At 43.5% G+C, this 27,814-nt stretch overlaps 2 protein-coding genes across 2 annotated transcripts in view; both read right to left on the minus strand.

The window, feature by feature from the left end:
• The window catches only part of KDM3B (lysine demethylase 3B), a 50,046-nt gene extending 38,264 nt beyond the window's left edge, over positions 1–11,782 (minus strand). The window contains exons 1-2 of the mRNA XM_015875464.2: positions 11,490–11,782; positions 687–854 (exon numbers count right to left, since the gene is read on the minus strand). Coding sequence (XP_015730950.1) covers positions 687–854; positions 11,490–11,660 — 339 coding nt within the window. The 5' untranslated portion in view covers positions 11,661–11,782. The remainder of the gene's footprint in view (positions 1–686; positions 855–11,489) is intronic.
• Positions 11,783–15,318: 3,536 nt separating this feature from the next.
• Positions 15,319–27,137, minus strand: LOC107320035 (C-terminal-binding protein 2). The gene is made up of 9 exons (XM_015875472.2): positions 26,940–27,137; positions 26,166–26,320; positions 25,933–26,077; positions 22,615–22,821; positions 21,811–22,025; positions 20,901–21,031; positions 20,616–20,743; positions 19,936–20,056; positions 15,319–18,883 (listed from the first exon to the last, which is right to left on the minus strand). The coding sequence occupies exons 1-9, from the start codon at positions 26,986–26,988 to the stop codon at positions 18,712–18,714; spliced, it is 1,323 nt and encodes a 440-aa protein (XP_015730958.1). The 5' UTR covers positions 26,989–27,137; the 3' UTR covers positions 15,319–18,711.
• Positions 27,138–27,814: the final 677 nt, after the last annotated feature.

The raw sequence follows: 27,814 nt of genomic DNA on the forward strand, positions 1-27,814 counted from the left end.
TCCTCTTCACTGTACGCTACTCATCAGGATGTCTGAAGGATGGATATATACTGGCAATTCTGGCTAAAAGACAGTCTCCAGCCTCATGGCATCTAAATGCCATGTGAAGAGCAACATGGATTACCACTCCATGTAACAAGAGAAGGATCTGCACATCCTGTTAATTAACACCGACAACAAAGAAACAAATTTTTGTAGTTTAGATTAGGAGTATGCAACCTATACTGCTAATAGATCAGGCACAGTCCAGAGCCTCATTCTTTTCCCCCAAGGACTTTCAGGAATGCCTGCTAATACGATGTAGCAATCTCTATCATATAGAGCTCTACCAAGTCCGTAATAAGACACAAAGGCTTATTCTTATAATTTTAGATAAGCCTAACACTCCAAGTTCTAGAATTGAGAAAAGTAATCATCCTTGTACGTAACACATTTCCTCAGACAAATGTATTATTTCATTCCTGTAGGCTTCTCATTTCTAGAGCAGGAACTATAAGTAAGTAACTGTCTTCACAAGGGCACTACAACTCCCAGTTATTCTCCTCTTTACAAAAGACAAAAATCTGTCTTAAATCAAGTTTTAGTACCTGTACAATGAAGTCCTGTACTATACCCACATCTTGTAATGCATGGTCACGCTGATGTAGATCTCTGAAGGATATGAAAACCTTCAGCCAAATACTCACCAGAGCAGGCCACTGTTTTGGTGAGACTCGAGCCCCTTGAAGCAGAACTGGATCATTTCGAGGTGCCCACACCAACGAACCTTCCAGCAACAGCACTATAACTTCTTCAGCGTGGACTTTTACCCAGGCATGTTGCTTCCAGTTACAGCCATCAAATTCCACAAAAATCTGATTTAGTTAAGAAAAAAAAAAGAAAAATACACATCACTTCTTTCAGACACTGAGTAGAATATATGAGATCCTACAATCTTCTTCAAAAGGGGAACAGCAGCTTTAGTCAGAAAAAAATAAATAAATCAGGATGAGTATTTTAAATGTAACCCTGAGAACATCACATCTACATGGCTATTGTATTTCAAAATGGAAAGAAATTTATAGCAATTACTAAACCATGGAAGATGACTTACTGCCAAAAAACACATCACTGGCATCTAATACTACCTTCCTCCATACACGACTAAAGATGCAAAGCTTGTTTATCCCAAAGTATAACTGCTGACCCAATGTAACTTTCCTGCACACCAGGAATGGCAGGGGATTTAGAGACAACTACTTGTCACTTCAACAGCCAGCCTGTATCAGAATGGATAATTGTAGAGCTGAAATGCACCAAAATCCTTCAGCCAGGTAAGCTGGTGTTTGTGAAACCCACACTATATAAGAAGCTTTGTGCTATCTTACACATTATGCTGATTATCCAGAAATACCTACTCACCAGACTTTTCATGACCTGGTAATTATGTATAACAACATAAAATACACTGCAGTTCTAAATCATTCTTCTCAGATACCTTCCCCCCCCCCATCACAAAGGGTACACATTAAAGCTACATGCAATTACCCAACAAGAATGCTAAGCATAGGAACGAGTTACAAGCCTCACTTCATGCCCTAACAGTAAGGGCTGTTAAAGATTAAAGCATTCACCCTCCAGTCCGTAGCTGAAGCTACAGAACTTACCTACTACACATATACAATCAAACAGTAGTAAGGGGAGGAAATTCCTAGCAAGTTAAGAAATACCTTAATCAGGATAGTCAAAATATACTTTAATATAAAGTACACAGAAGACCACTGAGGATAATTGGGCACTAACCAGAAACAAGAATTTTTCTGCTTTACCAATAATCTGTATTAGGAGTGGTTTCCTCTTGCCACTTTTCTTCCTCACCTCTTTTTTCCAGATGCAAAAGCTGCCCAGAGAGAGGGGAAGAATATGAAGCATCTCTCCTGAAGACTTCAAGTCTACTACTGCCTAAACTGCCCTTCTGAGAAAAAAGACTGGGTTTCTCAAGGTATCCCTTCCTCAAATTCAACAAATTCCAGAAATATAGTGAAAATTCAACCTAACACCTTTCCTGTTTCATGTATCTTTTTTAATATTATATGCATAAAATGTGACAAAGAAAGGACTACCATGTTATGACTCTGTTATTGTTAAGATTACATGAAAGAGGTGGTCAAAATGAAATACAGAAACATTGTCAACTTTCAAATATGTCTTTTCACAAGGTACTTATGGATTTTATTAAAAGGAGGATTTTATAAACAACTACAAAGAGACTACCTCTCTGTAGCTTGTACTCTTGAACCACTCGGCAAAGATCACTGAAAGCAGACAAATTCAACAGCCATTAATTAATTCAAACAATGAAGCTCAGCTTGCCACTCAACCCCCAAAGGTAATATCTATAAGCTTAATTTCTAATGTATTGCTTTATACACAACTCAAGGTAATTTATCACGTTACAGATGTGAAATCAGTCTATACGGAAATTTCTTCCAGTCTTAAACTACAATACATCTCGCACTTCTAACAAATCGAATTGACCAAGTGGAAAAGCTCTACTTTAGCTGCAAATTTAACAAGTTACTTCCTGGTTTAAAAACAAAAACAAACAGGACTCCACAATCCCAGAAAAAATAAGCTGTGTTTCTGATGAACTTCAGGATGGACATTCCGCATTACTTTAAGGCGCTCACTAGATAATGTGACAGGTGCCGTGATTGCCAGCAGCAGCAACACCTTCTGTTACTTAACTCAAAAAAACAGATCTAAGCTTCCCTTATTGAAATCTGAGATCCAGAACTGGAGCTGGGAGAAAATTCTTCTTAAGCTATCACACCAAGCTCACCCCTCTTCCCTGCAATACAGAAAAGTTGCAGCAAGTTTGTTTTACACAATTCACGTCCAATACCCAGTTTTATCCCATGCATAAGACACTGAGTCTCTCTAAACTTTGATTTACTATCACGGAAAGCCATAATTAATTCTAAACTTTTCATGTAGAGTTCTTTCCTGAACAGAAATGTGTAGAGCAGTCGTTCTAAGCCTGTGCAAGACAGTATATTGTATCAGGAGAAATTACCACTGTTCTTTTCAACAAATCACATCAAAATACAAGGGTTACAAACAGTTGGGTTTTTTTGGGTTTTTTTGTATATCATATATATTATACATATATACATATATCATATTATACATATATCATATATTTTTTTGTATATTATATAAAGTAATAATAGTAATAGTAATAGTCTCATGCGGGTTGGAAGGGACCTTAGAGATCATCGAGTCCAACCCCCCAGGATTCGAGCCTCCTGTGTAGCAGAGCGGCACTTCTAACACATGCTGTTTTTCTCAGATGCTAGAGTAGACAGAGGCACAGGTTCAATTAGGGAATTGAAGCTCCATCAGAAGCTTCCTGCATGACCCTGGACAAGCCATTTCATCTTTACTCATCAAAAAGAACCACACTGTCAACAAGTAAAGAAACTTAAAAATAAAAAAAAAGGAAGGTAGGTAGATACTAATATTACAACTTTGAGACATCTGAGATCTCATTCAGCTAACACCTGCATTAAATTAGATTAAAAAATAAAAATAATTGAACTACAAAAGTTTTCAAATTGCCAGTGCATCCAAAGAACTAATTTGAAATCCATAGCAGCAAACTACAATGAAGTTCATGCCTGTGCACAGAAAACTTTCAGCTTCAAGTCCAACCTGAAACACATATATCCTAGGTTATATAGGTGTTTATATATATATAGGTTATAGATATATATAGGTGTGTATATATATATAGGTGTTATATATATTTATAATATTATAATATATGATATATTATGTCTATTATAATATTATTATATAATATTTAAGTATATATGGATTTATATAATATATATATATTATATTTATATTATATATATATTCTTTTTGGCTGTATGATTTTATATATATATATATATATATTATATGTATTATATGTCAGTAATAATTATATATAATAAATATAATCATACAGCCAAAAAAAAATCTCACCACAATTATGAAAAGGAACTATGCTTAAAGGCTGGCACTGACTAACAGGTATCACAGAATGGTTGAGGCTGGAAGGAACCTCTAAGGGGCATTTGATCCAACCCACCTGCTCAGACAAGGCTATCCAGAGCCAACTGCTCAGGACTAAAATTACATATCTTCTGAGAGTGTCTAGCAATTGGACAGACCAATATGATGGAACAAGGTGTTGCACCTGAGATGTAAAAACAGGAAGGATCAACACAATGAAAGGTGCTATAAAAGAAGGGAAGATTGCTTACCCACATCAGAAGATCCCAGGTTCACAGGGAACGCTCTACCAAAGAAGGATCTCCAACCCGAGATCCTTCCCCAGTGCCAGTCAGTCATTAAATCGGGTCTAAGAGAGATGCAGCCAGGCTCCATCCCTTCCTATTGCACAAACTGCCTTCACCTGTGCTCCCAGGGCTGACCTGGTACTTTCCCCAGGTGCTCAATCACAGTTCATGCTGTGACTCAACAGTTCCCATACACCATGGAGAGAGATTTCACCACCCCTGCAGGCAACCTGTTTTCAGTTACCCTCACCTTGCCCTCTATTCCTGTTGCCTGGCTTCATCCTCACTGCACTCTCCCATTAGGTATTTGTTTATACTCATAAAATTCCAGTATGAACTCTTGTAATGGTGAGGGGAGCAGACCACGCACATGTCAGAACCAGATCCGGCACTCCAGCGGTGACGAGTACTGAGAAGACGGAAAGTATCACCTGCATCAAACTGCTCAGAATATTCTGCCTAATGCAGCCCAGAATACTGTTAGAGTTATTTGTACCACAGGTACATTGTTGACTCATTAACTACTTGGAGATCTCCACATCTTCTGTAAAGCCGCTTTCCAGTTGGGTGATCCACAGTACTTACTGGTTGTTCTTTCCCAGCTGGAGGACTTTTGATCTTCTCCCTGTTGAACTTTTATGAGGTTCCCATCAGCTCATTTATCAAGCCCATTAAGGTCCTTCTGGATGGCTGTATGACACTCCAGTACATCAACCACTCCCCCAGATTTTGGGTCATCTGCTAATTTGCTGAGAATATACACTGCTTTTATCATCCAGATCAGTAATGAAAATGTAAAACAAGACTAGACTCAGTGCTGACACCTGGGATACTCCACTCATCACTTTGCACCACCAACAATTACTACACTCTGGGTCTGACCATTGAGACCTTTTTTGATCCACCTCACTGTCTGCCTGTCCAGTCCATACATCAAGATCTTCTCTACAAGGATCTTATAGGGTAAAATGTCAAAGGCCTTAATGAGGTTGAGAAAGACAGCGTTCACCACTCTTTCATCAGTCAGGCCTGTAAGTTCATCGTAGAAACTCATGAAGTTAGTCAAACATGACTTCTCTTTGGGGAATTCACATTGGCTACTCCTGGTTTTCTTTTCTTTCACGTCTGGAAAGGCTTCATCTCCATCCCAGTGTTTGATTAGAGACAGACCAACCTGTACTTCTTGAAGAAAGCAGGGACACTGTCCTTCTTTTAGTCACCAAGCTCTTCTCCATAGTTTCCATGATTGACCAAGGATCACCAACATCAGCCTCACAGTAACATTTGCCAGTTCCTTCAGTACTTGTGGGTACATCCCATTGGGGCCCATGGACTTACGTCCAGCTTGTATACTGCCTGACCTGATTCTTGCTCCAAATTTTCCCCCAGTCTGTCTCCAGGACCTGGGATTGCAGAGGGTCAGTATAGCTGGTACAGACCGAGACAAAGAAAGCATCCACTACACCAACATTCTCTCTGTTCTGGGTATCCAGGTCTCCTGTTTTATTTAACAGTGGCTCTATGTCTTCCCTGGTCTTCCTTTCGTCACTGACATATTTACAGAAGATTTTCTTTTGTTGTCCTTGAAATCCCTGGACAGATTCACTTCCATCAAGGCTTTAGTGTTCCTCACTTCATCTCTGGATGTTCAGATGGTTATCCATTACAGCTTCATTCCTCTGTACTCTTCCATTTGTATTTGAGTTTGGTAAGGAGTTCCTTGTTCAGTCATACAGGCCCCACAGCATTTCTGCCTGACTTCTTTGTTGAGTTACACCACCCTTGGAGGAGGTGATCCTTGAATATTAACCAGCTTTCCTAAGCCTCTCCTTCCTCCAGGGCCTTCTCCCACTGTACTCTATTCACGCCCTTATGAAGTCTAAGGTTGTAAGTTTGCTATTCGTTCTTCTCACTGCCCTAAGGATTCTTAACTCAGAAGTCTTTTCCAACCTTGGTAATTCTATTCTATGATCTTCATATTCCCAAGTTCTACTCATTACTGGTGAGAATGAGGTCCAGAAAAGCCCCTCTCCTCATCGGGTTCTCTGTCACTTAGAGAAAGAAGTTATCACCAATACCTTTCAGGAACCTTTTTGATTGCTTATGTCCTGCCAAAGCTGTTCCTCCAACAGGTATCAGGATTGTTGAAGTCCCCCATGAGGATCAGGGCCAGAAAATGGAAGGCTGCTCCTATCAGTCTGTAGAGAGCCCCATCTGTTAACTCCACTTGGTCAAGCGGTCTGTAGCAGACCTCCAATGTACATTACCTAATCCTCCCTTTAAGCCTAGGGACTATACAAGGAAACCTCAAATTCCTGTTTCACAAAAGAAACACCATAACCTAACATAGGCAAGACACAAAAAGGGACTTTTTACAGCAAGTACTGGCAATACAAGGTAGTCACTACTAAGCAGCACTACCTCACAAGAGCAAGATCAGTTAGTCAGTCAGTGATAACAACAGGGAAGCAGAAAGAATATTTTTGAAGTAAAACAGGCTTAGAAATTGCAGAAGAAAGAAATCCAGTTACAGATTGAAAAGGTAAATGCTTTGATTAGATAGAGTCTAATCAAAAGGAGGTGGCACAAACTATTAAATGCAGGCAGTGATGGTTCAGCAGGGAAAGCCTGAAGCACTGTGCAACTGGAGTCACAAGCACAGTAACCTCAGGACAAGAGCTATACAGAGATAAAAAACAATTTTGTTTCAGTTCTTTAATTGGCACTTGAAACTGGAAGCACCATGTCTTCTTCGACAGCGTTCTTGACGCTACCAAGAAAAGTTAATGTATAAGCAAATGCATATAATGACCACATTAAGAAGCTACCAGGGGACTAAACACCAACACAACGCACAACACTACATTCTGGCTGTCTTCCTGGAAAGACACTTCTTCAAATGCTTCTGTGAGATCACAATGGAGCTACACAGAGGTACTGGTCTGGGATTGGGTTAACTTCCTGCTGCTATGACACTGTTTTGGATTTGTGATGAAAAGCACATTGATCAAATCACTGATGTTTCAGCTGTTGCTGAGTAGTGCTTACACAGAGTCAAGGACTTTTCTGTTTCTCACACTGCTCAGCTAGCAAGGAGGCTGAAGGTGCATGAAAACCTGGGAGGGAACAGTCAGGACAGCTGATCCCAACTGACTAAAGGAATACTCAATACCACATAACATAGTGCTCAGCAACAAAAGCTGGGCACGGAAGAGGTAAAAGGAAGGGTGTTTGTAGTTATAGCATGTGTCTTCTCAAGCAAACACTACACATGATGGAGTCCAACTTTCCATCTGCCTGCTGATGGGAAGTAGAGAGTATTTTGCTTTGCTTGTGTGTGTAGCTTTTGCTCTACTTATTACGCTGTGTTTATCTCAGTCCTCAAGTTTTCACAGTTTTATCTTAAGAATTTCTATACTGATCCAGCTAGGAGGGAAAACTAGCAACTTACTTAAGCTACAACTGCAGAGAGGTAATCCATCTCCCTTTTAACATCCCCTTTACTTGCATTTCACGGTAAGTAAGTAGTTACAGAACTGCTCTTGATGCTTTTGATTCTTGATAAAAGCAGTCACAAGAAGCACAAAAGATATTGTGACGGAGCACTGGAACAGGCTGCCTGGGGGGGGGGGGGTGTAGAGTCTACTTCTCTGGAGATATTCAAGACCCACCTGGACACCAAGCTGTGCAACCTGGCATAGGGAACTTGCTTTGGCAAGGGGATTGGACTCTATCACTGGAGGTGCCTTCCAACCCCATGATTCTGTGATTGCTCACAGGATGAATAGAAATTGCCACTGAAAAATTTGCATCTCACATGTTGGAAGACAGTGGAAAAACAAGATGACACAACAAGAATTCATAATACTTTGTACTAAGACACCAAAAAAAGTATCATACAGTGAGCAGGGAAAGTGTATACCCACTGCTTTGCAATCAGCTCTCTTTCAAAGAACAGTATTTTACTTGCCAAGTAAATAAAAATTCATTTTTAAAAAAATGTTCAATATCCTGTTGGTCCTCAAATATTTATTTCATAACAAGAAGCATTATAGGTATGCTATACCTACTGGCCTGAAGAACACACATCCAGGCCAGCATTCTACCTTCAACTGCAACAATAGGAGACAGTGAATGAAACACTTCAAACCACTTTTGGGGGTCTGTATATAACTTCATAAGAGCTTCCAACATGCTATCTCATGTACATGTCTTGCTGACAGGAAGAACGATCCAAGATTATGACCATCCTTGCAGGACAGAATGAAGCAATGACGAGTAGTAGAGAAAGCAGTGTGGATACCATATGACTCTCCTAGGTTGTAGTGAACATTCCCACCACTTCCAGAGTCCCTATTTCAACTGCTTATCAGCCAACTCATCTTGCAACATTTACTGCAATCTGAATGCCTCTACAAACTTCCCATTCAGTCTCAGACAAATAACACCAAATTCCACAGCAGACGTAAACCTGACTACTGCATTTGGGCAGCATGTGTGCTTTTTCTCCACATTTTTTCCTATTGTCAAGAAGGCTTTCAAGTAACAGCTCAAAACTGATAGCGAGCACCCAAACCTAAATCCAGCTCTGTAGAGATGCCACATCCTTACTTTAAAAACAAAAAAATGTACTCTCATAAAATCCCTTACGAATAAGGCACTTTAGACTACAACATGCATTTGTAGTAACACTGCATTTCCAGTATTAAAATACTATTTTAACAACTTTCTGAATTGTTTGAAATTCCATGCTTTTTAACTGCTCTCCACCTTCCTGCTTTGGAAAGGCAGAGATATAAAACTGCTCTGTATTTCTCAAAAGTGAACGTAAGACTATGAGCTACTAAGAAAAACAATCTTTACAGGTTATCATGAGAAAACACAGTCTTAATTCAGAGAGTAGATTAGATATTTTTTTTCTAGCCTTCTTCAGACCTATTTCACCTCATTATCTCAGAACAGTAATTCCTGAACTGGTACCAAGTCCTCATTTCTGGCTGAATGAATTTTGAAAGATGACTTTTTCCTGACAGGACAGAACAGAAAAGTTCTGTTGGAATAGACCTTGGAAGATCATCTAGTCCAACTGGCTGACCACCTCAGAACTAAGTAAAATTTAAAGGACATTACTGAGGGCATTATCCAAATGTCTCCTCAACAATGGGCACAGGGACATCAACAACTTCCCTAGACACTTGACCCTCCTCACAGAAAAGAGGCTTTCCCTGATGCCCAGTCTGAACTTTCCTTAGAGAAGCTTTGTGTCATTCCCACACATCTTTTCATTAAATACAAGGGAAAAGAGACCAGGACCTCTCTTTCTATGAACTTGCAGAGAAATGAGGTTGCTTCTGAGCCCTCTCTCCAGACTGGACAACTCAAGTGTCCTCAGCTTCTCATCATTCTGACCCTTTTTATTGATTAACAATGTCAAAGCAGCGTTCATTATAAACAGAAAGATCAATTACAACGCTAAATGTTCCACAGTACAGAACTATGAGAAATTCACCTTGTGTATTTTAGACAGTTTGTATTCAGTAGCTCTTGTACAGATTTAGAAAATACAATATTTAGCAACAACTGCATCATTAGAACAGTATGAAACAGAAGTTATTCTTGAAAAAAAGTGGGCTGAGAACAGCAGCACTACAGGAAAGCTATGAATTCAAGTAAGTCAAGGAAACAACAAATTATTTTCTATGCTATCAAGCATAGGATTTGATTTTTTTTTTCCTTTGTTAAAGTAGTTTAACATGTCACACGACTGACAACAACACAAATGAGTTATTTTTAGCAGTCCGAGCAACACACCTCCAGGTCACATAGCTAAATAGCAGTAGGAACGAGTATTGCAAACACTCTTGACATCATAATCACATCTGCATCAAGTGGAACCATAACATAAGGGTACCAATACACATTGCAGGATCAACAGTATACAGATGTTGTATAGAATATAGAGAAGTTAGGCTGATAAGATTATCATATTGGAAAAGATAATCAGAGATAAACAAGAAGTGCTCACCAGTGTTGTAGGCTCACAAGAAACTCCACAAGGAGCGATCTCCAGAGAGATTCTTCCTCAGTGGCAGTCAGCCCTTAAATGGGATCTAGGAGAGGTGGAGCCTGACTCCACCCCTTCTGATCACACTGGTGAATTGCCTTCACCAGTGCTCCCGCAGCTGACTCAGTGCTCACATCAGGTGATCAATCAGGAATCCAGACTGTGATTCAACGGTTCCCATACACACGTCGAATCCAGTCTGTTACAAAAGTGGCCTTCCAGACCAGGTCACAGCCCTAACGTGCTTCCACATTTCAGACAGTCTCATACACATCTCCTAATTTCTGTCTCAATATTCCCTCTTCTATACACTTATTTATTTGCCTCCAGCTTAAATAAACAAGCGAGCAGCAATAGTACATCACCCTGTCCTCTGACACAGTTGGTAAATGCCAGGCCACATGGGTTTGCAAAGCACACCGTCACTCACAACAAATACTACCACTGGCACACACAAAGAACAACAACTAGGATGTCTGTCCGGAGTTCCTTCTACAATCTCCAGCCACGCATCTCACTGCGCTACACCAGAGAGAAGCAAAACAAAACCAAAAGTGGTTAAATGCATTACACGAAATGCAAATTGCTGCAGATGAAAACAGACTCCAAGACCTAAAAACCACCAACCACAACACAAAAGTACAAATTTAAACACGGGACCGCACTTAACCTGATCAAGAATACTTAACATCTTCCCAGGAAACAGCACCGGAAAGTTGTGCACACAAGCAGCAGTTCTGTACTTCAGCTATCAGAAATCACAGCAGCTGAGGCCGTCGGTTCCCCTCCGCCCGACGCACGCCACAGCAGCGCGCTCCCACAGGCCAGGCCCGCCGTCCCCGGCCCGAAGCGTGTCCCGGCAGGCGCAGGGAACAGCGCGGGCAGAGCTCTACAGAGAAGGGTCGCCAGCACGGCGCCACCGCGACCCGGCCGGGAGGAGTGCAGTGCTGCACAGCCCCGGCCATAGGCCAGCGGGCCGCTCGCCCCGCAGCCGTGCCCAGCCCGCGCCGCCGGCGGGAGGCCGCAGCACACGCGCGGGCGGCCCGGCCCGGCCCGCGACCCCCGCCCGCGCCCCGTCACCGCCGCCGGGTCCTCACCGCCAGGTCCTGGGGCACCGCTCCGCTCATAGCCCGCACCGTGCCGCTCCGCCAGGCCCGGGAGGGCAGCGCAGGCCCAGAGTCCGGCCCCGCCGCCTCGCCCTCGCCCGGCGCCGCCGCCAGCAGCAACAGGAGCCGCTTTCCCACGGGGGAAGCCGCCACGTCCGCCATCCCCGCCGAACAGAAGCTTCCTGCGCCGCCGGCCCGAGCCCACCAACCGACGCGGCCCCGAGTCACCGACGGAACGACTGCCCCTCTCCAGGCCTCCGAGCGCCGCCCGCCCCGATCCCGGCATGCACCTCGCTACGACGGTCTTCCCTCCCTCCTTCCTCTCCCCCAGAATGCTCTGCGCAGCGCCGGCCTGGTTGGCTGCGGTTGCGCTGTTGTCTGTGAGGCCGGCGGCGGCGGACCGGGCTGTGCTGCGGCGGAGGAACGGGAGCCCTGTGGTCATAGAGCTGCGGCGGCCGCGGACAGAGCCTGGAGCAGTCGCGAAGCCGAGGGCCGATCGGCGGCCAGGCGCCGTAGGAGGAGGAGGCCTTCCTGCGGCAGAGCTGCCTATGAACTCCGGGTTCAGTGCCTGAAATAACAGAAATTAAGGAGTTTTTACCTAAATTTCGAGGTAAATGGACGTTATAAATCAGATACAGTAACAGCTGCACAAGTGGGGTTTGAGTTGGTTTAGATGGCTCTGAGTTGGCCCCGTAGTAAAAGCAATATCACTAGTCTGGGTTCTTCTCTGTTAGTTGATGCAGTTTTTTAATGGCATTTATTAGGGGATAATTATGATATATCATACCGTGTGGAGACGGGGTCAGGAAACCCAAAGCACAGATGGAACTCTGCTTGGCAAGGGATGTGAAAATAACTAGGGATTAGACACAGGCCAAGAAGAGTGCACCTCTTTGACTATTGAGAAGGGAAAACCGGAAATAGACACAAAGAAGGCTGAGGTACCCCACTAGTTCTGTGCCTCAGTCTTCACAGGCAGACAGAATTCATGTGTCCCTCACATCCCTGGACCTCTAGGTGGGAATTGGGGAGGCAAAATCCCTCCCACTGTAAGAGAAAAGCAATTCTGAGGCTGTCTTATGAGAATAAATGTGTACAAGTCTAAGTGGCCTGATTACATACACCCCAGGGACGTGGACAACCAACGGATGTGGCTGCCAATCCATTGGTTTTGAAATACATCATATCTGAAAAGTTGCAGCTCTGATGTGAAGTCCCCCATGACTGGAAAAAGGGAAACATTGTGCCCCAGTGGCGCAGTGGTTAAAGACGCCGCCTTGCAACACTGGGGCCCGGAGTTCGAATCCCCCCTGTGGCGCAAGTGGTAGAAGTGCCGCTCTGCTACACAGAGGCTCGAATCCCGGGGGCTGGACTCGATGATCTCTAAGGTCCCTTCCAACCCGCACGAAACTATGAAACATCACTCTTTTTTAAGTGAGAAAGGAAGATCTGGGAAACTACATGCCACTAAGCCTCATGTCAGCGTCGGAGAACATAATGAAACACATCCTTCTGGAAGATGTGTTGAAGCACATGAGGGACAAGGAGGTGATCTGATAGAGCCAACACAACTTCACCAAGGGCAGATAATTCCTGACCAATCTGGTGGCCTTCTATGATGGAGCATTGGTAAACAAAGAAAATGGCAACTGATGGACTTGGGCAACTACCTGGACTTGTGCAAGGCCTTTCACATGGTACTGCACCACACTTCCGTCTCTGAACTGAAGAGATGTATGAGTTTGAAGGCTGAACTACTCAGTGGATAAGGAAGGCCAAAGCCAGAGAGTTGTGGTCTATGTTCAGGTGAAGGCCAGTGACTGGCGGTGTCCTCCAAGGACATCTTTATCAGTGACACAGATGATGGGATCGAATGCACCCTCAGCAAGTTTGCAGATGATAAACTGAATGGTGCAGTTGATATGACAGAAAAAAGGGATGCCATCCAGAAGGACCCTAATGAGCTCAAAAAGCAGACCAGTGTGAGCGTAATAAGGTTCAACAAAGCTGTGGGTAAGGGCAATCACAGATACATATACAGACTGGGAGAAGAACTTGCTGAGAGCAGCCCTGCCAAGAAGGACTTAGGGGCTTGCAGACCAGAAGGCCAACAGTATCCTGGGCTGCATCAAAAGAGGGGTGGCAGCAGAGCGAGGGAGGGGATTGTCTCTGTCTACTCAACCATTGTGAGGCCCTGCACGGAGTACTGCATCCAGGTTAGGAGCCCCAAGCATAAGAAAGATGTGGAGCTGTTGGAGAGGGTCCAGAGGAGGGCCACAAAGATGATCTGAGGGCTGGAGCACCTCTGATACAACGACAGACTGAAGAAGCATGGCTTGTTCAGTCTGGAGGAAACCTCACTATGTCCTTCCAGTACTTAGAGGGAGATTATAAACAGGAGGGAGACTGACTTTTTACACAAGTCTGGTAGCAATAGGACAAGAGGAATAGTTTTAAACTAGAATAGGGGAGATTTAAATAAGCTGTGAGGGGGAAGTTTTTCATTGAGAGGGTGGTGAGGTCATGGAACAGGCTGTCCAGAGAGGTTACTGATGCCCCATCCCTGGATGCGTTCCAGGCCAGGTTGGATGGGGCCATGAGCAACCTGATCTAGTGCTCAATCTAGCAATTGGCAACCCTGCCCATGGCAGGGTGGTTGGAACCAGATGATCTTTGAGGTCTCTTCCAACCCAAAACATTCTGTGATTCTGTTAATGGGATGCTGTTGTCATGAGTACCTGCTACATTTCAACAGTCTTCATGTAGAATAGTACAGTGCCCCAACCCTAGTCCTTTTCAACATGCTTCGTTCTTCAGAATTTTACGTGCAGCATTTCACTTCTTTCTGCTTGTGCATTCAAGACACAGTAGCACTGATTGAAATTGGATTGAGGAATAGATGCTAACACTTGACATCAGAACAGGGATGTTATTGTGAAAATCATTTGTTCTTTACTGTTTTCTCAGAGTCACAGTTAACTTGACAGTGAGTCACTATCAGCAGAGACAAGTTGCTTTCTTTCACCTACATCTATTAAGAATGATTGCACCAGGTTGTTTTCACTAAATGGCAGTATTTTCACCTTTGTTACTTTCTGCCTACAGGGATACAATTGGCTTTAATAGGAAACAGGTATGGTGATGCCCAAATACCAATTTGTACAATGCCTGTCCTCAGAACTGTATTTCTTTTTCCATTATCTGCGCTTCTTATAAATTGTCTGATATTAATCCTGACGTGAGATGCTGATAAAACAGCGGACAGATTTCAAGACAGATTATTATATTTAGAGAGATGCTCAAAAGACTTTTTTGGAAGCTGTATCTGCCCTAGATATTTTAAAGAACTATGAAGAAACTTAGGAATTTCAAAGATAAGACATGAAACCCTTAACTGTCTCAAAGGGGAACTGGTTCTTTCTCAGCCTGCTGAAAGCATCTATTTAACCTAATATTTTGGGGGAGAGGGAGGGGAAAAAAAAAAAAGCCACACTTTCAACTTTTGAGAAGGCAAATAAGCAAGTACTAAGTACTGAGCTGCTCCCAAAGCTGTCTCTGCACCCCGAAGATGACTGCTTCTTCAGTTTGTCAGTCTTTGTTGATAGCAAGTTCTCCAGAATCCTAAGAAAGTCATTCACCATTGGGATCTAGGGAGTTACTGTGGGAAATCCACCACTTCTACTGTGAGAAAAGCGGGACTGATGAAAACAATGACATGTACATGCTTGGGTTTTTTGTTTTGCTTTGTTTTTATTTTACACCACCTCAACCCCCTCCAATGTACGCTGTATTTCAGGCCACCACTTCCACAGACAGCAGCCACATTCTTTGGAGAAGTTTATTAAAATATATCCAATAAGTAATCAAACATTATCTAATAAGTAAGGAGAGAACTGGAGTGAGAGAAACATCCGTACAGAGGACAGTGCTGTAAAAGCTTTTGTTTTACATGCTTTATTTCAACGTTTCACAGTTTATTTATTGTCTACAAAAATATATTTCTGAAACTCTTGAGTCCTCTATAAAAAAAGCTGGTCAGCAGCAGTGACCCCGACAAACAGAATCTACCTCGGGACAGTATAAGCACCTCCTGTAAGCAGGTTAGTGAAGGTAGGGAACTCCTGCCTCACCCTAGGAAACTTCTGTTCTTTGGGAATAAAGCTCTGCACTAGTTCTGAAGGAAGGGATTTTAAGATGGAAAAAAAAAATCCTTCCACTTCTGTATACTGCACTAAAGTTAAGAGGAGGAGCTGTGAGTCAGTTTATCACACATGAGAGGGTGCTGTTGAAAGGACTTGGCACTCATGGGATGGAGAAGACCACAGTATACTTCAGTACTGTTCATTTTTTTCTATGAGCTGTCTGTTCAGAACAGCCTTTGGTCTGGTGATGGCAACTTCAGTCTACACACAGAGGTACAAATGGCATATAAGCAGAGTAATTCTACAGGCACAAAGAGAGCCCTTTACTGAAGTCACAGTCAAGGTTCTGTTCAGTTTTTATGTCAGCATTTTCTGCTAAGGCTCTCATCAAGGGAAACACCTTCATATCCAATCACTCTGCATGGTGTTGGATAAAGCAGAGCCACTGTCGCTGTCACGTTCCACCCGTAAAAGAGAAGGGACGCCTAGATTCACAAATACAATCACTGGTGCTGTCAGCTTTAACTCCTCAGTACCCATAACAAAGTATTTCTTACAACATCAATTAGCCACTCCTACATTTACTAGTCACCAAATAAAAAGAAAACAAGAAACTCAAAACGTCCCCTAAATGAGATCTTCCCACTCTTCTTCAGAGTGCACAAAGCTGCCTGACTGATCTGAAATATAGATAGATATGCTGCCTTTAATGAAAAACATCTACCTTGCATTGTGCTCTGAAATGGGGAAGATGAATATACTCTGATTATCCATACTCACAAAAGTCATACCTAGAAGCACCATACCATAAAATAATCTGCAGACATGAACCTCTATGCAGAGTAGGAATTTTTAAGAGCAAATAAGGAAACAGTATGTATAGTATGTATGGACAGACTGCTTCCCTAATGCAGTAATAGATCAGCTCAATCCCTGAATGAAAGATTCCACCCCCCCCCCCCCCCCCAATCCATCTGTCAGAAGAACAGCTTTCTGAGTTAACAGTTTGCAAACTGTAGGTTACCTAAAAATTAAAGAAATCAGAAAAAAACTGCTGGTTATTTTAGGTACGGCTCAAACTGAAGTGCTTCTGAGCTCTAAGTTTTCATTCAAAAGAATTTTCCTGTAACTTGCACTTAACACCAATCCCAGTCTGACCTGGTAAACCTGAGCAGCCAAGGAGGTATATGGATTTTAATTAGGATCAGCATCATCCATGAAAAACAGAAGCCAACCTTCACTAACACAAATACCTTATCAAAAAGAAGACACTCAACACTAAATGATATCTTGCTAATGCTGAACAGATAGAAACAGTTAGATCTGCAAAGTTACACCTGAAGCTTACATCTTGTCTATTTTTCTTTCTTGAATTGCCAAAGTTTTGTTGTTGTTTTTGTGTGGTTGGAGGGACAGTGGCAATGCAGACAGGCGGGCACATACGGGGAAAGGAATGAATCATTTCACCGTATCAATAGTAAGCTATTATATAAACACAGTGTTGGACAATAACATAAAAACAGAGAAGAGCCTGAAACCTTTGCTACTCTGAAAGCTTTGCTCAACTTCTTGAACTGCAAACAGCCTAAATAGATTATTTTTTTCCACTCCTCAAAGTGTATTTCCAATCTGTTCCCATCTATTCAGCTCCCAGTCACAGGTATACAAAAGGAATCAAGCAAGGCAAATAAAACCACACATAAGGTATGCCTCCTATATAGCACCTCGTATAACAAGATGAATATTTAGAATTAAGGAAAACCTCCTGGGGAATCTGTTTTGCTGAAGGCTCCACCCCCCTCTCAAAGAAGTGAATCAACTGTTTGGGACAGAGAAACAGGAAAAAGCTTCAGAGGAACAATTTTGCCTTGGCTTCAGGTGATAACATAATTGCGTTCTCTTCTCCTTTGTATGAATAAGCCTATGCAAAGAGCCTTTATCCTACATGAATAAGCATTGTGATACTGAAAAAAAAAAAAACAAACCTCAATTTTACTCTGTCCTCTACTGAAAATGCAACATATGCTAGCAGAGCTATACTAACTAGACTAATTTGGTCAAGCCTTAAAAGCTTTCTCCATCAACAGAGACTAGTGTCACTAGCACTACTATGTTGCTTCTTATTGGTGCAGTTCTGTAGAGCAATTTTAACATCATATACACTGCAAATAAACAGCATCATTAGACTGAGGTACACATGTGCAAGGAACCAGAAACCGCAGCTGCAAATTATTGCTACTTGCTGTCTCCCAGTGCAATTTTTTCCTATTTCTGCATTTTCTCATCTTCTCTGAGGTACATTCACATAGGTAAATTGTTTTTGAAGCCTTGCAAACACAGTGGCCACTGGAACACATTTGATGACTTTTTAAATTAATTTCAAATTATTTACAAGGCTGACTTTGAAACTGTTATTTTTATCTTCAGGCCTAGTACTGCATAGACAAAACTTACAGTCACGAACAAGCACTGCTTGTGCTGTCCGTTCTTACAGATTAATTCGTAAAAATTAATTAAAACAAGCAAGGTAATGCACAGAGCTGAAGTTGCATTTTACTGACAGCATAATACAGACAAGTCACAACTTCTCCAATTTATTAGTCTTTTTCTGGTATTCCCCATGTCTACACTTTGAGAGGTACAGCCAAAAGGAATTTACACTGCTACAACTGAAAAACGTGTCCTGAAGTCTGTGGTTAGGAACACTAAAGGCCATCCCTGATCAGGCAGCATTACCTCTTCTATATTCAAGTGCACTAGAACAGTTCCCTGTCACAGACAACTGAGGCAGACATATAGGAAAAAAACACTGGTTAAACCAAGTATTTCTAAGGGGAGGTAAGGTCACTACCGTCCTACCCCAGAGAAGGAGAAAGATTCACCAAGAGACTATAACTAAAAGGATTACAAAAATAAATGCAAGACCTAAAGTTTGCCAGTAATGAAATGCACTGTCCTGTCCTGCATTAACAGGAAATGGTCTCTGCAGGGTGTTAAAGGAAGTCCTAGCAGAAGATTCTTTTTGTTTGTTTGTTTTTCCTGCTGCCAGAGAAGAGAAGATAAAGATGCTGCTACTGATCAGCAGGAATCTCTCTGTCTGCATCCAGTTTGCTTGTCTCTCCTGGGGAAGGGGTACGCGGTGCAGAGTGGGAAACAGAAGGGATCCCATGAGCTACAATCCCTTCCACTACTGGTGGTTCTGGTAGCCCAGGAGTGGTTACTCCCACTACTCCTGGAGGAAACCTGAAACCAATAGAAACATACAAGTTACATGCTGGTCTAGCAGTTATGCAAGGGGAAAAGAGATGTGTGTGCCCTCAGGCAACTGCTGAATACAGATCCCTCTTTTCAGCAGAGCTGCTCCGAAACAGAATGCAGAGAAAGTCTCCAGAGCTGAAGAGTAGCAGTTACCACTCATTACCAAATTACATTTGTTCTCAGACAGACAGAGGCACTTCTAAGTCAGGTACTAAGCATTTGGAAGACAGGTGCAAAATTTGTAACCAGTGGGAAATAGCATGAGTCACAGTGTGTAGGTAGCCTGAAGAGCTGGCCTCTCCAACAGAAAGAATGCAGTCTACCAGCTATCCTTCACTGGGCTCCTACACAGAAAAGTAAAGAGCCAGACTAGAAAAACAGTCAAAATAAGATGAAAAATAGTAAAGACACCTGTGAATTGCTAATGAACCCTTTACTTCCATGTGGCCTCCTTATATCTTCTCCATAAATACATCAGAATATCTGCAGATATCTCAGAAAGGAAGAGAATATATTTCCTATTTTACAGACAGGAAAAAAAGATGGAAGACAAGCTATCCACAATCACTTAGGTCTGTAACAGCCTGGAATATAACCCATTGAGGCCACTGACTTAAACTACTGGATGATGTTTTTGTTTTGTTTTTTAAAAGGCCTCATCTGTGATACAGGTAAGAACCATGTTTTATTTATACAGCCACAGCAATACACACACCTGATGCATGTTAAGATCCAGACCACTTTTCAGGCATCCAGCTGGCTTTTTTATATCTATTGGAAAGGTCTTGCAAGAGTTTGGAAAAATTAATCAGCACCCAGCTGGAACTGAGCATATTCAGGAAAATGTTAAATCCTAGAATGGTCTCAGGAGCGTTGCTGTTTGGTTTCTGCAAAAAGCTCATTTACACTGTAAAAAGGCACAAAAGCACACCTGCTTGCAGGTACAAGCAATTCTCAAACCCCAACAGTGATGACTGACCTACTGCAGCAGAAAGATATGTTTGGAAGCAATAACTCAGACAACCTATGTATCTCACCTGTACGCTGCAGCTCCATTGAGTTCTGGGTGAACAGCTGCAGGATCAATACCAGACCACTGAGCTGCCAACAGCAAATATTCCTTATTAACACAGTTCCTCAAAGCATCAGGAATATGACCTGTGGGAACACCAAGAATGAAAAACAAAACAAACAAACAAATAAAAACAGGAGATGAACAGAAGAGAAGTATGAAGGAAACGTTCAGTGTCTTTTCCATCTACTCCCATATGATAAGGATGCTCAGAGTTTACCTTGCCCAGCACAGGAAACCAATCATTCCTTACCACTTCTGTGACCTTGGGGAAATCACTGGCCACATAAACTGCAATTGCCAAGGCTTACTTTCCCTAAGAGACAACATGTGCTACTCCAAAAAAAAGTGTACAAATTAACTGTCAAAGGAATTATTGCAAAGAATTTAGAAAATGTAGTAAGTAAAAGACTGTGACTCTTATGCCTTCCAAAGGAAGGAAAGTGCCACTCCAGCATTAGTTACTAGATTCTCAAAAGGCAAAGAGACAACTATCAACTCACATTCCAGTTCCAGAAACTAGTTAACAAGCCTAATATTTACAGAACAATTAGCAGCTCCAAATCCATAACCCTTGCAGTGAACTAACAAAAAGGCACCTAAACATCCATCAGCAGCTACAGAGCGCACAGTCTTCCTCATTACCTGTAATAGCTCTACGGATCTCTTTAGCTGCATCTTCTCTGGATTCAATGGAAGCCTGCTCACTGTACCAGGCTGCATGTGGGGTACAGATCAGGTTTGGTGCATCCTTCAAGGGACCCTGACTAAAGCTGTGGGGGGATGGGGGGGAAAAAAAAAAAAAAAAGGGTTTCTCTCCAGAAGTGATAAACCCACCTGTCCTCCCAAGTATCACTGTAATTTAAATTAAAAAAGAATTAGCCAGTGCAAGAATCAAGGGATAACACAGGTATGCAAGCACGGCTTTACCTGAAAGGCTCAGATTCATGTACATCCAGTGCCGTTCCTCTGATTCTCCCCTCTTTCAAGGCTTGTGCTAAGGCTTTCTCATCGACCAGACCTCCCCGGGCTGTGTTCACTAAGAAGCATCCCTGGCGCATCTGGAAGAAGAAAAACATTAAGTGCGTTGATAAAGAGACTTTTCAGGGGAAAAAAGTGAATCTTGGGAAGTCTACTGGAAATGAGCAGCAGCCTGCAGTGATGAGGCCCGGATGAACTAGGAGTGCTCTCACTGCAAAGCTAACAACAGGGGAACTGCCTGCAAGCGATGCTTGAGAAATTTGCCTTTAAAATGAACAAAGACCACCAGACAATAAGGGCAAAAGTGGAACTCTCAAGTTTTGCACTCTGTATTCATCCTACTATTTTAAAGAAGAAAGAGGACACAAATCAAGTACACAGCTATACAAAACTGGACTGTTCTATCCAGGTGTCTCTCACGAAAGCATAGTAAAGCATTCACAAACTACTGGAGTAGAGCCCAAGACTGGCTTTGCAGCGGGCTTGGGCAGAAAGACCTCGGCAGAGCAGTGTAAAGAAGCTCACAGTCCCAGCCACACCAGATCTGGCTGTAACCAGTAAAGCCAGTTATGAATTTTAAAGGTAATTTGTAATTATTTAATCACTTAAAACATTCTTAATAATAATTCTTAACAGATTACTTGGCAAGAAAAGAGAGCCCTATTTTTCTCTTAACAAGAAATTCTATAAGCACAAAGCACAGGCACCCAGATCCACATGCTCCCAGCCTCCAAAGGCAGCAGGAGGCACACGGTAGAGGCAGCAGGATTCACACGCTCTCAGCCTCTGTGAAAGCAGCAGTTTCTGTTTGCATTCATTTCCACAGTGTTCTGTGGAGGAAATCAAGCTCCTGCTGCACCTGTTTAATAGTGAAGTCATTGATGAGGTGATGGTTATGTTCATTCAGGCTGCAGTGCAATGTGATGCAATCGCTGTGCATTAGTAGATCCTGCAGGGTTCCTACTCGTTGTAAACCCAAGGATCGCTCCACTCCATCCGGCAGATAGGGATCATAGAAAATCACGTTGAAGCCAAAGGACTTGGCTCGCAGAGCCACTGCCTGTCCAACTCGGCCTTCACAAAAGAAAACCCACAATCATCAGGGAAAGGTAATACAAACTTTAAAGACAAGATACTGGGGTAGACTGGGAGCCTACACTGGAGTTTACCACCAAGGCCCAAGGTAATGCAGCCCTGGACATTCCTGGATTGCCATAGCAACCTACAGTAGGCAATTCAGTGTTGATCCCATGTGGCTAATTCTAGCTCTTCCCCATGCAATAGCCTAAAAGAAGCTCTGTTTTTTCAAATCAAGCCTGTACCTTGATTCAGAGGCAGTAAAAACTTGAAGGAAATGGAAGCTTCCAGGCAGCTGTGTTACTGATAGAGAGCCTAGTATATAAGGGAAAAAATCACTGAGAATAGCTGCCTGAAAATTCCAATTCTAACAATCAGGAAAAAAAATTCCCAAACCCATGACATATACTCAACTCTTCAAGATGTTCATCATCACAGAATAGGGCACTAGCATTTCTTATGAGTCAGTGTGTTTCACAATGAACAGATGTAGAATCATCTTTTTTTTTCCCTCTCCAGTCTGTGACTCCTTTAGTTCCCAAAGACGTTCAGTTTACTTCTCAGTCCAAAGATCCCCATCACTTACCGAGTCCAATGATGCCCAAAGTCTCCCCACGGATACGCACAGCACCTCCAGCCACTTCTCGAATCTGCTCTACACTTGAGGCTCGATTCCCCTCCCGCATAGCCTGATGTAGCCAAGTAACACGTCGATAGAGGTTCAAGATGTGGCAGAGGGTGGAGTCAGCAGTTTCCTCAACTGAGGAGGAAGGGATGTTGCAAACTGCAATGCCTACAAAGCCATAGAATTCATGAGATTTTTATCATCACAACACTAAACCAAAATACAACTCCCCAGGCAGAAGTACTGAAACATAATTTGGTGCTCCAGAACTACTACCAAGAACAGGACCCGAGGAAATGGTCCCAAGTTGTACCAGAGGAGGTTTAGACTGGACATAAGGAGGAACTTTTTCTCTCAGAGAGTGGTCAGGCACTGGAATGGCTGCCCAGGTAGGTGGTGGAGTCTCCGTCCCTGGCAATGTTCAAGAGGTGCCCAGATGAGGAGCTACGAGAGATGGTTAAGTGGCTTGTGGTAGCAATGGTAATGGGAGGATGGTTGGACTGGATGACCTTGTAGGACCTTTCCAACCTTGTGATTCTATGATATGCAGAATTCAATTCAAAAAGTAGTTCTACAGCAACGTAAACAGGACCAGACAGCTTTTTAACCCAAAAGAAATATCATCCCTTCCTTACATACAGATATTAATTTGACACCCTAACCAGCTAAAATAAATAAATAGAAACAAAACCAAACCAAACCAAACCAAAAAAAAAAAAACAATAAAAAAAAAACACCAGGCTGAAATGAGGGCAACTAGATCACACCAGTGACACAAGAAAACTTTGTAAGGTCTATATTGAAAGATACACTCATTCCAGAGATACTCTTGGATAGACTGTAGAAGAATTAAGGTGACAGATGGTTAAGCTCTTTCATGCCTCAGTGACCAGATGCTGACTGCAACTACCAGCTTCTGCAGGAGCAATACTAATTAATTTATTAACTGTAGAGAAAAATCACAAAGGTTTGAAATTACATTTAAAAATAATGACATGTAATAATCATGCTCCAGAAAAACATGGAGCCAGAAGGGATCATAAAACAAAGGCTAGAGCCATTGGGTAAATGCACACCAATAGAGTTAAGGCGCTGGAAACACAGATTAAAGTCAGAAAAACAGAAAGACATCAGAGCATTGTAACAAAACCCCATCGTTCCTGAACAAACTGCCCCTCCCACCAAGAAAACAAAACAAAAGTCACAAATAGGCAGGCAGAATACTGCTTCACTGCTACCATCCTTCATTCAACAGCCTTCTGCTCCCCAGTAGGGGTAATACCTCTTTTTAAGAGATTTTTTTTTTTAATCTGACAAAATTTTTAGCAGTCAAGAAACAAAAATAACTTGATTAAAATAAAGGGGCCTATTCTGAACTGTGACCCTAGCCACTTGTCAAAACAAGCAAACTTTTTCTCCTCAGAAGTTCACCAGCTATCTAAAAATTAGGGGCAAAATTTAGGTAATGGTTGGAAATTCAACAGTGCATCACAGGAGATGTTCAACTAACTTCAGATCACAGTTTCATTCCTAGCCAATTAGGAAAGCAAAAGCCATACACAAGCCCAGATACAACTTCTTTTATCTATCAAGCACTTTATAATTGTGTCACAATGCCACACATTGTGTTTGGAAGTGATGAATAGAGAAGACAGGAAAACCCAACAAACTTCTTTTAATTTCACTAGTTACCAGCTCATTCATCTTCAGAAAAGCCACATGCATTCCTCTCTTACATAACAAGGCACATATTTGTGTTTATATGCAATACGATATTTGAGTGGAAGAAAGTACATATACAACCCTTCGGACAAATCAAAGAATTGGGAACATGTTAGAAACAGCATCATACCGCAGAATGAATTAAAGGGACTGGCTAAGCATGGAAATAATCATGAGTTGTCCACTAGAAAGAAATCTGGCTATGAGTAAGAAGCATCACACTAGCTGTCCAAAGCAAAAATGGCAAGAAGCAATTTGATGGTGAAAAGAATTATGCCTGCTTTGGTTCAGTGCAGAATGAGAAAGGAAAGCTTTGAATCTGAATCAAAAACATGCATGGTAACACTAGAAACCCAGGAAAGGACTAGGTTTGGAACACAGCCCTGAAGAGTAATGGCTGGGTAAGAGGCAGATACCCTGCAAGGAAATCAGCAATCTTATCCAAGCAGTTCAAAGGAAAACATTCTTTAGGCTTCAATCAGGCACTAGACAAACTTGCATTCTTCATTTATTTACAATTCATCTGTTCCTACAGACCCTGGAACTGAATAGCCTATTGCAATTTTATATATAAACACTTGCACTTAGTTTAAGCTTAATTTTACTTGTATTAAGAAAGCTTTCAAAACACTGAAACAGCCTCAAAAAAGAAGGTAAGGGATTCTTGGCTGATCCATCTCCCTAAGGAAACTACAAAGTTCAAAAGCCACACTACCATACCTTCGGTAACAACGTACAGTGACAATAATATAAAGATGGCAGTAAATATCCAAAAGGTTATTTACAGGAAAACCTCACCTGTATGGAAGCCTTCAGTCTGCTGGGAAACACTGAGACAATCTCCACCAGGGAGCAATCTCTAAAAGATACTGCTTTAGTGGTGGTCAGCCCTTAAATGAGGTCTAGAGGAGGTGGAGTCGAGGTCCAGCCCTTCCAGGAGCACAGCTAAATTACTCTCACCTGTGCTCCCACAGCTGCAGAACACTCACTTCAGCTGATTAATCAGAGGTTCAGGCTGTGATTACCAATTTCCCATACAAACAAATAGCCACTTATGTCGCCTGATACTGAGGCTCTTCCCATGCCTAAACTCCAAAGTTCTTAAGTAACCCATAAAATGTTATATAAAAATCTACCTGCTATAAAAACATTAAAAAAAAACACACACTAAACTAGCATCTACAATGAGCTTACCCTGCATCAGCACTTGAAGGCTGCTTTCAGATTGCACAATCACTTTCCCACTACCAATCCAAAACTCTGAGAAGTTATGCAGACATTGTATGTCAAATTCCTGAACTCCAGACAGTTTCAAAGAACCCACCTCTACAGCAGAAAAGTTTGAGATCTGAGAACCTTCCTTTCAGGCCACCTAACAGCTCAGACGTTTCCTGCAACCTAAATATGCAGCTCCATGGGAGCTCCCACTAAACAGCTCCAAATCTTCTCGTGTAAAGGTTTACAAACATATTCAGTTATAAAGGCAGAAAAAAACATACAGCGTTACACTCCTCACTCAATCCTGATTAAAAAAGAGCCCACATGGCATCATCATACCTAAATCTCCAGCAGATTTGATGTCAATATTATCAAAACCACTGCCGATTCGGACAATTATTCGAAGTGCTTTAAATTTCTCCAGATCCTGACGAGACAGAGTAATGGTGTGATACATCAGAGCTCCTACTGCCTCATTCAGCACCTACAAGAGAAAGTCCAAATCAGTTTCTGCTCCCGTACTCAAAGAGACAGAGATTTATGTTTAAATACTCTCACATTTTCTTCCCCACCTTCTCATGGATTTCCTGAGTTGACTGAGCATCACAAAATGCAACTGTAGCAACATCCTTCAGGATGGGCATCTCCACAGTGCAATCTCTTCCATCTAGGAGCGCGACCAGTGGCCGTGATGGCATTGGGCCATTCACAGCAGGAGGTCTTATGCCTAGTAAGAAAGTCAACAGGAGTGGTTACATGAAAGGTAAGAACTCTGGAGCCCTCATCTGAGGTCCAAGAAGTCCCTCAGCAACTAGGAAATGAATCTAAGAGGAAAAATGAATAACACTCCCATACCGTCACTGATTCAAATCTTTTTTTTTTTTTTTTTTTTTTTTTTAATGAAGCTCAGTCATTCATAATGTTACATTAACGACATACTCGCAAACACATCATCTTACTCCAGAATCCTAAAACCAATAGCAGCCGACTCAGGCCCGGTGTGCGTTACACCGCCTCCTTCCGGCCCGGCAATCCCACGGAGCGGTTCCGTTCCCTTCTTAGGCGCGCAGAAGGAGCTCCGAGCTCCCGGTGCCCCTGACAGCCAACCCGACAGCCAACCCCGGCCGCCCCTTGCCGGGAGAACCGCCGCCTGAGGCTCAGAGCCAGGCACCACCGGCGCCGCACAGCACCGCGCCGCAGGAGGAGCGCGCCGGGAAGCGGCCGGGGGGGACCCGGCGGGGCGGGGAGCGCCGAGGCCGGATCCCCGCCGCGCAGGGGCGGCCGCAGTACGGGGCAGGACCGCCCACGCGGCAGCGCCGCGGCAGAGGGGCGCCCGCCTGCCTCACCTTCACAGATCCGGTCCAGCCGCTGCCGCTTCACTTTGTGCCGGTCCATGGGCCGCGCCAACGCTCCGCGCCGTGGAGGAACGCGCCGGCTCCGGCGGGAAAGCAAAGGGCCGGGCCGCAGCCCCCCGCCGCGCGGCGCAGCAGCCGCAGGAGCGTCGCAGACGGGGCGCCCCGCTCTTCCGCTTCCGCCTGCCGTCCGCGCGCGACACCGCGCCCCGCCCCACAAACCTTTGCGGCGCGGCGCGGGGCCGGGCTGGGGCCGAGGGGCGGTAGCCGCTGCGCTGAGACCTGCGGCTGCTCACCGCCTGGCCCTGCTCACCGCCCGGGGCCGCTCACCGTTCGGGCCCTGTTTCTGTTCGGTCAAGGCCTGATTCGCCCGAGCCCTGCGGGAGCGGCGTCCGCCGTCGAGCCGGGAATCAGCGCCCTTCCCGCACAGCCGCCGCGTCTGGGCCCTGCCGGGAGTCGGGGCTGGCTACCCTCGCAGGTAGCGAAGGGCCGCCCCGCGCCCCGGCCGTGGGCTGCGCGGCGTGCGGCGCTGCCCGGTAAGGGCCGGGCGGGGTCAGGGGCGCCTCTAGAGAGCGGTACTACCGCCTCGGCTCCGCTGGGAGGACGATGGCGGTGGCGAAGGCCACACATCTTTCCCTGTGGGGCGGCGTGGTTGGGCTGCCCCGTGCTTCGTACCCCGGTAGCACCAGGAGGAAGGTCTGAGTGCTTTAGAGCACTAGAAAAGCCAGAAAAGGGTTCGAGCGCTGCTCACTACTGCATAAGTGCGTGTCCCCCACATTTGGAAACTAATCGCTGGCCATATCCATTTCGCATTCATGTTCATGTTATCTCATAACTCTTTAAATAGCTCTTTTAAAAAGGACCAAAAA

The sequence above is a fragment of the Coturnix japonica genome, chromosome 13 (genome assembly GCF_001577835.2).
Source record: "Coturnix japonica isolate 7356 chromosome 13, Coturnix japonica 2.1, whole genome shotgun sequence".
Classification (NCBI taxonomy): domain Eukaryota; kingdom Metazoa; phylum Chordata; class Aves; order Galliformes; family Phasianidae; genus Coturnix; species Coturnix japonica.